At 36.2% G+C, this 11,101-nt stretch overlaps 1 protein-coding gene across 1 annotated transcript in view; it reads left to right on the top strand.

Annotated features, from left to right (window-relative positions):
• The window catches only part of Cdc42bpa (CDC42 binding protein kinase alpha), a 358,545-nt gene that overhangs the window by 168,857 nt on the left and 178,587 nt on the right, over nucleotides 1-11,101 (top strand). The window contains exon 6 of the mRNA XM_023710189.1: nucleotides 1,576-1,669. Within this exon, the coding sequence (XP_023565957.1) occupies nucleotides 1,576-1,669 (94 nt within the window). The remainder of the gene's footprint in view (nucleotides 1-1,575; nucleotides 1,670-11,101) is intronic.

Raw genomic sequence — 11,101 nt, 5'->3', positions numbered from 1 at the left:
TTAAGAAATGAAATGTAATGAAAATGTCAAAACCTCACTGTTATATTTTAAAGGTAAATTTTGGGCCAAGGAGATAGCTTTGCAGCTTAAGTGCCGGCCTGATATGCAGAGGTTCCTCAGTTCAATTCCTTGTACTAAAAAAAAAAAAAAAAAAAAAGTAAATTTTAACTTTTACTCTCCTTATTTTAAAAATTGAACTATTTTATGGTAACATGTTCTGGTATTAAATATACAGTGATTAGCTTTGACAGTGCACTGGATACATCTGTGGGTTCTAGTCAAACATGTTTTCATCACCCCAGAAAGTTTTTTGTAGCAATCCAGGCAGCAGCCTGTACTGATGCATGACTTGCAGAAACTGCTCTAGTGATCAAAATAGCACTGGTATTACACTCCTGTTACAGTTGGGAAAACTGAGGCAGAGGGACTTTAAAATTATATAATTTGGGTTCACATGAGTCTTCCATACTCTCATTTGCCACGTAGCAATAGAAATTTTGAAAAACATAGACATGTATACCATTTGTAGAAAATTGTTTTTCTTCTTTTAGAAGTACAGTACATTTGGATGGCCTTGAACTCATAGTCTTCCTGCCTCAGTCTCCTGAATGCTGGGACTAGAGGTGTATGCTGCTGTACTCAGCTCATGTGAACATTGCTGGATCTCTGAGAATCTCCACACCTTCCCACACCCTTGTGTTACTGGAGATTGAACCCAAAGTCTTTGCCCTCTGCTACCTCCCCAGTTCTTTTTTATATTTATTTTGAGACAGTCTCATCGAGTTGCTCAGATTGTGCTTGAATTTGTCATCTTCTTGCCTTGGCCTCCTAGAGTGTTGGTATTGTAGTTATGCTACTATGTCCAGTCCTGAGAATGTTCTTTACAAGTTATTTTATATATGATATTTTGCCAAAATTTGTACTGAGGTGTAAAAAAAAAAATGAAAACTTATATGGTATAATTTATTATTCTTGTGAACCATTGACTTAATATCTAGAAATGGTTAAGGTTTAAATGGTATAATCTATTACATACTTGTTTCAGCAGTTGCAAAATCAGTTTTATGAAGCAGTTTCTTTCTGTTTTGATGATTTGCAGTATTCAAGAATTTATGTATAAGGAATTATGATTAACGTCTAAGAAGTATATATTTTAAGGCTGGGAGGTGGCTCAGTAGAATAAGTGCTGTCCTGGCAAGCACAAGGGCCTGAGTTCAATCCATGGTTCCTATCCAATATCAGAAGATAGATAATAGTATTTTTGTGGTTATCAAGTAATTATGATTCTTCTCTGTGTGCAGAAAGTAGGTCTACCATCACCACAGTTTTGCAAAACCTAAAAGAAATATGTAAGACTGATTTAGCCAGAATCCCCCGTCCTTTTTATCTGTAGGAGAATACTGAAATTTAATGCATTTAAAGTTTAAGTAGGAATCACATCCAGGAATTGAACTCAGAAAGTAGTTCAATAGATTTTCTTTGAGTATTACTTTTAGAAGATGAGATTTTCAGAAAACAAAAGAATATCTTAGCAAGTGATTATTTTCCCAACTAATAATTGCATTTTTTTTTCAGAGACATTAAGCCTGACAATATATTGATGGATATGAATGGACATATTCGGTTAGCAGATTTTGGATCTTGTTTGAAGCTGATGGAAGATGGAACGGTAAATAAAGATGAATCCAAAATTATGTGATGCACAGACATTTCCTTTGGTGTATTCCTCCTTTCTTTATTTTAGAAGCCAACTGTTTATGCTGTCTATCCAGCCACCCATTTGTCTATGTTCTACCTCCTTTATAAAGGTATTTGGGCATGCTTTTTCATAAGGCCTTCCTATGAAGTCATAAGCCATTTCATCTGTTTCAGTTGATCTGAAGATTAATGTTTTGGGAACCTTTTTTGTTTCTCCTTTAGTTGGTAACAAGTTTTCAGAAGAGGATAGAAAATAAGTCTCACATAAAAAAGAAAATGCAACTGCATCCTCACTTTTTTTTTTTTAAATTATGTAGTAACCCTGAGGGACAGTGCTCAACAAATTAATCTTTTTCCATAAAGCCTTCTAGCTTATATTGGTTTTATACCTTTTTTTGCTTAACTAATACAGGTATACTTACAAAGAAAGGATTGTTTACCTCTGCCTTTGGGCACATTGAAAGGAATAATTGGAACCAAATTAGCCTTCCAATTATGTGTGAAATAAGTCTAAGTTGGGGTAGAATATTTGAGCCATCTGTTTTCAAGCAGTGAACAATGAGCAGCATAAGTGTTATCCTTGTCAGAAATGAACTCTTGAGGTGTACCTCGTAATTGCCTGGAATTGGGACAGATACTAATGTTCCTGCAGATAGCTAGACTTAGAACAGAGTGAAGCGTTTCTTCAGAGTTTAGAAGAGACCAAGGTTGGGTTAGCTGGAATCTGCAGAAAGTGGCATTGTAGAGGGAGGAATTATGTAGAGACGCAGTCTGACTTTCCATGTGGGTTGCCTTACAAAGATTGAGCAGTACATGTGAACTTTTCTAAACAGAGAGATGCATGTGAAACTGGAATTCTGCCACAGAGATCAAGCAGTGATTGATGGAGTAGGAAGTGCTAGGAGACCTTGTGCTTTTGGCCCTGGACAGCCAGTTTACACCATTATAACACTTAACAACTGTTGTAACCTATCTCACAGCTTATTGTAGACCCTGATAGTATCCAAGAGTTTGTTGTTTTTGTTTTAATTTTTTATAAATTACTTATTTACTTACTTACTTATTATTTATTTATTTATTGGACACAGGGTCTCACTGTGCAGTTCAGACTCGTAGTGCTCCTCCTGTCTCAGCCTCCCCAGCTCTGGTATTACAGGCATGTACCACCATGCTGTTTTGCGCCAGCATGGCATGCAGTACCAAGGATTGAACTCTGTTCCTTGTGCTTGCCAGGCAGACACTGCTGAGCTCTCTTCCTCACCCTTTGTTTTTGGTTTGGTTTGATTTTGTTTTGTTTGAGACAGGATCTCACTATGTAATTCAGGCTGGTCCTGAACTCACTGGTCTCAAACTTGTGAGAATCCTCCCGACTCAGCCTCCCCAGTGTGAAGATTACAGGCATACACCACCATGTCTGGCAGAGTATTTTCCCATTAATAAAAAGATGAGAAAATTAATCTGTTGCAGGCTTTGGATGCTAAAGAATGTCCCCAACAAAAGGAAATGATATCATTTGCATGCTTAAGTTTAAAGGATATCAAGTATGATAAATAAGTTGCTAAATTAAAAAGGTTCATATAAAAGACATCTGACTATTAAATGCAAAAAATATAAAATATGAAGATTGTACCAGGCATGATGGTGCATGCCTGTAATGATAACACCCTTGGGAGGCTGAGGCAAAGGGATTGCAAAGATAAAACCCGGTGTTAAGGCCCTGAGTTCAGATCTGCAAAACAAACAAAGTTTGTTGAGATTATTATATGATTTGTGTCTAGATGTCCCTTCGAAGACTCAAGCAGTCATTGGGCAGGTGACTTCTGGAGTTTGTGATTGATTCTTGATCCAGTGTTGGGATTATGGGTGTGAGCGCCCTGGGGCAGATACTGTGCAGTACAATGTAAGGAGGGGAGAGAGGCTGGCTAGCTGCAGGAGCTGCTGCTGCTTCCTTTGCTCTTTTGCTCTTTGCCTCTGCCATGGATGGCTGCTGTGTGCCAGGTGCCACTCTGCCTTGGAGCCAGCTGAGTCGGAAGTGAAACCTCCATTAACTGTGAGCTAAATAAACCTTTCTTTCCTTCATATTGGGTGTCAGGTATTTATTTGTCCCAGCAATGAGATAAGAGTAGCTGAGACTGATGTAATGTAGTCTGTGACATAAAAGTAATGATATGGCAATAGTCACACAAACAAGGAGTATATGAGGAGAAGTATATAGAGTTAGATTGCTGTAGGATAACTGTACACAGCACAGAGTGGGAAAGGAGCATTGCCAGGCATGACATGAGATGAGTAGCATGGTGGTCTTGCTCATTTGAGAAAATACAGAGTGAAGTCAGAGCGTCTTTGGCACCTGGAAGAAGAATTTTATAGAAGTGGTAGTGATTTCCCTGTCCTACATGATACAAAGTCTCCTTGGATTCAAAGCTAGGGCCCCTCCTCTCTTAGAGCTTGATGTCTGCCCTTCTAAATACCTGTTCATTCTAGAATGCAGTAAGTACTCTTCCTGCCTTTGAGTTTCCTCCAGTTACATTTATTAATTCTCAGTCATTCTGTTTGTTTGAGACAGAGTCTTGCTATGTAGTTCAGGCTAGCCTTGAACGTGTTGTGGTGATCCTCCTGCCTCATCCTCCCAAGTGCTAGGATTATAGGTGTCTGCAGGCACACTTGGTCTCATTTTTTATTTTAAAAAATTTCATTAGTACATATTTGTAGTAAAGAATGGTTACACATTGACATGTTTGTGGTGCACAGTGATTACACATACTCGTCATTCTTTTATTTGACAGTAGGATAATGTTTAAAATTTGTTCCTAGCACACTTAGTGGTGATTTCAAAATAGTTTTCTTGGCTTAGCTATGTATGTTGAACGTCTATATAAAAAAAATTTCAATGAAATATAACATTCTTTTCACTTGTTTTACTATACACATACACATACCTGTGTGCACACACAAAGTGATACCTACATGTTTTAGGAAGACAACAAAAAAGTTTTTATTCCTTTACCTTAATTTTTCAACCTCCACATACCTTTTCTAAGAGACAGACCTTCTGGAATTTCATTTGCTTAAATATTCCATATTATCATTATTTGTGCTGCTGTCTTATGATTACTTACTTTTAGATTCTTTTAAATTCCTATCAGAGATTGAGGCTTCTTAATTCCCTCTTGCCCAACCAGGTTACTTTCCTTTTATCTTTCTAATGTAATTGACACACTATCATTAAATCTTGTTCAGATATTTTTATGATATAAATATTCACAAATGTCCCACATAATTTAATATTGTTTCCTTGCTTTAGCATTTTGTTCTCCCTAGGGTAAGTGACCACTTGGCATTGCTTAGATTTCTCTGTGATGCCCAACAATTTATTCCCAAACTCTCCATGAAGCATTAAGTAATTTAGCAGTTTCCCTTTTCTGTTAAAGATTCCCGTATCAGAGCCTTGCCCTTCCCTGACCTTTCTGGACTGTGCTATAAGGCTAGTGTAGGGCTGTTTGAGAACAGCTTGCCAGCCCAGGAATTCACTGTTTTATTTCTAGCTTTGAATCCTGTTTTCTAGAACCCATTTACAGTTGTTGTTTGAGTAAGATTTCAGTGGAAGTAAATATTTCATAATATTCCATGTCTGAAAATTGCATTCATTTCTACCCTCACATGGGATTGATATTTTTCACAAAATGTTTGTTTATTTGTTTATTTATTTGGTACAGGGTCTCACTTTGCACTCACACTACTAGTGATCCTCCTGTCTCAGCCTCCTCAGCTCTGGGATTACAGAGGTGTGCCACTATGCCCAGTTTTAAAGATGGCATGGCATGTGGTATTGGGGATCAAACCTTAGTCCTTTGGTTGCTAGGCAGGTGCTTAGACTGCCAAGCTATCTCTCCAGCCCATACAAAATATTTTAGATTTAAAATGATTTTTCCCTTAGAATTTAAATATTCTTCTTAACCAATAATCACTCAGACAAATGCCCATTCCAAAAATGGGCATCTGTAATGAATACATACTTTTCAGAGGAAGAAATACAAATGGCAAATAAATACATGAAAAAATGTTCCACAGCACTGGCCATTTGAGAAATGCAAATTAGAACAACATTGAGATATCATCTCACCCCAGAAAGAATGGCTATCATAAAGAAATCAACTAATAACATGTTGGAGAGGTTATGGTGAAAAAGGAACCCTTCTCCACTGCTGGTAGGAATGTAGACTGGAACAACCACTATGGGAATCAGTGTGGACACTCCTCAGAAAACTAGGACTGTATTTGATACAGCTATTTCCCTTCTGGGTGTTTTCCCAAAAGAACTGAAAACATCATACCGTAGTGATATATGTGCACTCGTGTTTATAACAGCAGAACTTGTCATAGCCAAATCTTGTAAACAACCAAAATGCCCATTACCTGAGGAATGGATAAAAAAGATATGGTATTTTTATACAATGGAGTATTACTCAGCTATAAAGAAAAACTCAAAACCTTTATATGGAAGTGGTTGCAACTAGAGGCTATACTCATAATTGAAATAAATCATACCCACGTGTAAATACCATGTTGTCTTCCTAGTGTGAAAACCTGAAAGAAGAAATAAAACCTGAAAGGTATAATAGATAAAGTAAAACAGAAAGAAACTGAACTGAAAGATTGAACAATGAAGATGAGACTAATGAGAAAAGATAGGAAAAGGAAAAGCATATAAGTATATATACAGGATGACTGAGATAATTGTACTAATAATTTCCACCAGATATGCTGATATCTGTGATCTAAGCAACTACGTTGAGGACGGCAATGTGTAATACAAAAATCATGCGTAACTACCTCTCATCTTGGTCTTCTAAATGTGTACGATTTCTAATGTCTTATCAATTATTATACTCATTAAAATATTTTTTTAAATGTATTTGGTACAGGGTCTGACTATGCAGCTTGCACTCATAGTGATCCTCCTGTTTTCAGCCTCCCCAGTGCTGTGATTATAGGTGTGTGCAACCATGCCTGGACTCAGTTGCAGGCTCAGCGTGCCCAGGGGTGGGGCTGGCACATCATGTGGTACCAGGGATTGAATCCCCAGTCCTTGCACTTGCCTAAGCAGGTGCTTAGTCCACTGAGCTATCACGCTGGCCCTAAAATAATTTTTTTTAAGTAAAAAAAAAAAAAAAAGAACAACAGACAAGAAAAAAATATAAGGTTTCTTGAAAGCAAAAGGTAATACTCAAGTAGCTGTCCAATCTTGTATATCTGTTAATCTGAGCAACAGATTTGATGATTAAAAATAGATAATATAACAACCATTGTTAATTAGCTATTTTTGTTTTGACATCTGTAACATATGTATTGTTGTATGTTACCCTGTTTCTGTCTTTGTTTTTACTCTTCAAAATAAAATTTGAAAACAATTTAAATATTCTTATATTGTCTTTTTACTTAGAGTATTGTTTTTGAGAATTTGATGCCATTTTGACTTTCAGTTCTTCTATGATAATCTTTCTGTGCCATCTTTGGAAGCTTTTAGGTTGTTCTATTTATTCTTGTGTTTAGGAATGCTAGGATTATGTGTAAATAATTATTTATTACATAACAGTTCCTTTTTGTCAAAGTCTGTGACTTTCCAAATGAAGTTTCAAAATGCTTTTTGACTCTTCATTTTAAACAGTTTACCTTTGGAGGAAGTTAATTTCTGGTGGAGAAAAGCATATTATAATCTTCCTCTAAAATTGTCTTGGCTGTTTTGTTTTTGTGTTTTGAGACAGGGTCTCTCTGTGTGGTTTGGGCTGGTCTTTTTTTTTTTTTTTTTTGTGGAACCAGGGATTGAACTCAGGCCCTTGCACTTGCCAGGCAAGCACTTATTCTACTGAGCTATCTCCCTGGCCCTGGGACTGGTCTTGAACTCCGTTTGTTATCCATGCTGGCCTTAAGCTCCTGGTGATCCTCTTGTCTCAGCCTCCTGAATGCTGGAAATACAGGCATGTGCCACCATATCTGGCTCCAGTCTTGGCTATTTTGGCCCTTTGTTTTTCCATAGGATTGTTAGAATTTACTTACCAGTTTGTAGTCATGCCTTTATACACATACAAACAAAATTTCATGAACACAAGCTTGTAGCCCTATACGGAATTTAGAGATTAATTTTGGACAAATTTATGTTTATAACATGGAATATTCCTCTCCATGTGTAGTCTTCCTCTATCATTTTAGGTTTTCTTGTATGTCTGTTATAAAATACTATAATGTTGGTTTAATCCACTGTCTTATGTTAGATGTATTTCTAGGCACCTATGAATTCTTTTATTATATGTTAAAGTTGTTTTCGTTTTCTTAAGTTGCTTGTTGCCCTTTTTTTAGCTGCCACTATTAGTTTTCTGTGTTTGTCCTGACTAGAAATCTTGCTAAATTTTTATTAGTTCAAATAATTGTAGATTATTTGGGATTATCTGAGGACAGTTATCCACAAATAATGACCAGCTTTGGGTGTTTTCCTTCAGTTTTCATATATGATAGTTTCCCCCTTACACAGTTACAGCCTTTAATTGCATTATTTAATCACTGTGATGATAAGCAGCCTCTTTGTCTTGTGTTTGACTGTATGGTGGTGTTTTCTATAGTTCCAAATTAGATTAGGGAATTGCCTTTCATTTCTGATTACCAAGAGTTTGTTGTGGTGGTGATGTAAGCAACTGGTTCTTTTGCATGACTGAGATGTTAGGTTTTTTTTCTTTTCATCTGTTAATCTGGTAAATGATGAAGATTTTCTGGTTTTAAGTTATCCGTTGTTTGAATGACCATAAGTTCGTCATAATTTTGCATTCACATATTTTAACAGATTGGAAGATTCATTCTACTAATATTTTATAATAGATTATTACCTGGCATTCCTATATAAAATTGATCATGTCTAAGATTAAAATGTTTTTTTCTGAAATTATTTTTGCTGATTTTTGTATATAGATAGTTTTAGTCTTACTAAATGAGCAAGAGATCTCTGGGTTTTTTTTCCTTACCCATTTGGCTCAAATAGTGGTTATCTGTTTCTTAAGTAATAGAATTTTAAAATCACTATAACCTTTGTGAGGTTTTATTTTCAGGTAGATTTTTATACTATTGTTTCAAAATCTTTAACCGTTACTGGCCTGGTTGATTTTTGTTGTTGTTGTTGCTTTCCTGAATCAGTTTTTGTAAGTTATATTCTTTTCTATAATGATCACTTGTTTTCTGTGAAGTTTTAATTTCATTGTCATGAAGTTGTTCAAATTATCTTTTTACTAGCTTTAAAATCTGTTGTGTACATAGTTTTGCCCCTCTTTAAATTCATGTTATTTGTGCTTTTCTTTTCTTTCCTAAGTATTTAAAAAGTTTTTTAGTGTTGTTCATTCTCATGTTTAGTTTTATTTCTGAGACAGGGTCTTACTGTGTAACCCAACCTGGCTTCAAATTTACTATCCTCTTGCCTGAGCCTCCCTAGTGCTAGGGTCACGAGCGTGATATAGTACACTTGCTCCTGTTGTCAATTCTAAATATTTTCCAACTTCAGTTTCCAACTTCAGATTTTCCAACTTCAGATTTCAGTTGGAAATCTTTGTGCACTCTTATTCAGAATGTGCTTTTAAAAATTCATAGCATTATATTAATTTATTTAGCTATTTTCAGTTTTATTTCACTGGGAAATTGTAAGTTATATTCTTATATGTCTTTTTTGGTCATTATTGAAATATGCTTTATTGTTTGTAGTGGGTCAGGGTTTTGTTGTTGTTGTTGTTGTTTTTTATGTATTCGGTTGTTACAGGATTTCACTGTGCAGCTCGGACTCATAGTGGTCTTCCTGTTTTCAGCTTCCCCAGCCCTGGTATGGTATACAGACGGATACCCTTTTGCCTGGACTCTGGGGGCTGGGCTGGTATGGCCTGTGGTGATGGGGATCGAACTGCAGTCCCTGCGCTTGCCTATGCAGTGCTTTAGTCTGCTGTGCTATTTTGCAAGCCCTAGTAGGTCAGTTTTTATGTGTTCCATGCTTGCTTGAAAAGAATACATTTTTGTAACTTTTGGTGTAGGTTTTTATGTATCCCCCCATGAATTAAAATAAATTTTTTAATATTCTTAAAATTTTCTCTGTTCTATTATCTATTATTTCAAAATCTTTATTGTGATAAAGTTAACTTTTCCTTATAGTTATCAGTACTTTGTATAGCATTTGTTAGCAGTGTTGTTCAGTGTGTGTTATTTGGAAATGCTTTCTCTTTTAGAGTATTTTTCTTTTATAATTATGTTGATACATTTCATTAAAAATCCTAATAATTTTAGCCTGAGGATCTGTTTTGACTAATATTACTGTAACTACCTAAGTTCCTTTTGTTCAGTTTATACATAGTGTATCTTTCTATCCCCTTATTTTTTGAAGGATGTGCACAAGGACCCTGAAGTATACTGCCAACCTCTGTCCCTCTGCTTTCTAACTTTTTGGACCCATGTGTTTTAAACAGATTATTGTTGATTATTTTCCCTCATTTACTCATTTTGGTTTTGTTTCCAGTGTAACTCTTCTGGAAAAATAAGTAAATTTAATACAATTATAAGTTTTGTAATTATCATTATATATTTATTTCCAGTATTTGATCTTGTGCTCTTTTACTGTATGTTTTTGTTTACATCCACACCTTTGTTTTTCTTCTTTTTTCCCCCTGCCTTTGATTGTGCTGGAAGTTTAACTTTATTTCTCTTCTTTGAAGGTTAGAGTCTATTTTAAATATTTTAATGTTTTTCTTTCTTTATTTTTTTATTTTTTTAGGGAAGGGTCTACAGGGTGTTCAGGGTCTCACTACTAGACTGGACTTGTAATGATCCGCCTGTTTCACAGCCTCCCAAGAGCTGGGATTACAGGTGTGCGCCCCCATTCCCAGTCTCAGTTGCCGGCTCAGCATGCCCCAGGGGTGGGGCCAGCTTGGCAGGCCCCAGGATCAAACCCTTGGCCCCTGTGCCTGTTTGCAGGCACTGTAATCCACTGAGCTATTTGGCTTACCCATGTTTTTCTTCAAAAATTATAACATTTATTCTTTGAAAATATATAGTCAATTTTTCTACTACATTCCCAATTAAAACAAGAAATTTCATTATTTCACATGATATGTAAATTTTAACTTTTTGGGTCAAAAACCTAAATACAAAACTGAAAAATACAAACTATTAGAAGAGAACAGGGGGCTGGGGAGATGGCTCAGTGGAATAAGCACTTCCCTGGCAAGCGCAAGGGCCTGAGTTCAATCCCCAGTTCTGACACACACACACACACACACACACACACACACACACACACACACAGAAGAGAACAGGGGGCCTGCCCCTTAGCTCAGTTCTTTAAGTGGCTGCCTCAACAAAGCAGTCTCAGGTTGCTGTGGTT

This window comes from Octodon degus, unplaced genomic scaffold (assembly GCF_000260255.1).
Source record: "Octodon degus isolate 3935 unplaced genomic scaffold, OctDeg1.0 scaffold00017, whole genome shotgun sequence".
In the NCBI taxonomy this organism is placed as follows: domain Eukaryota; kingdom Metazoa; phylum Chordata; class Mammalia; order Rodentia; family Octodontidae; genus Octodon; species Octodon degus.
Note: the sequence above shows the minus strand (reverse complement) of the source record. Positions and strands in the feature narration are given on the sequence as shown.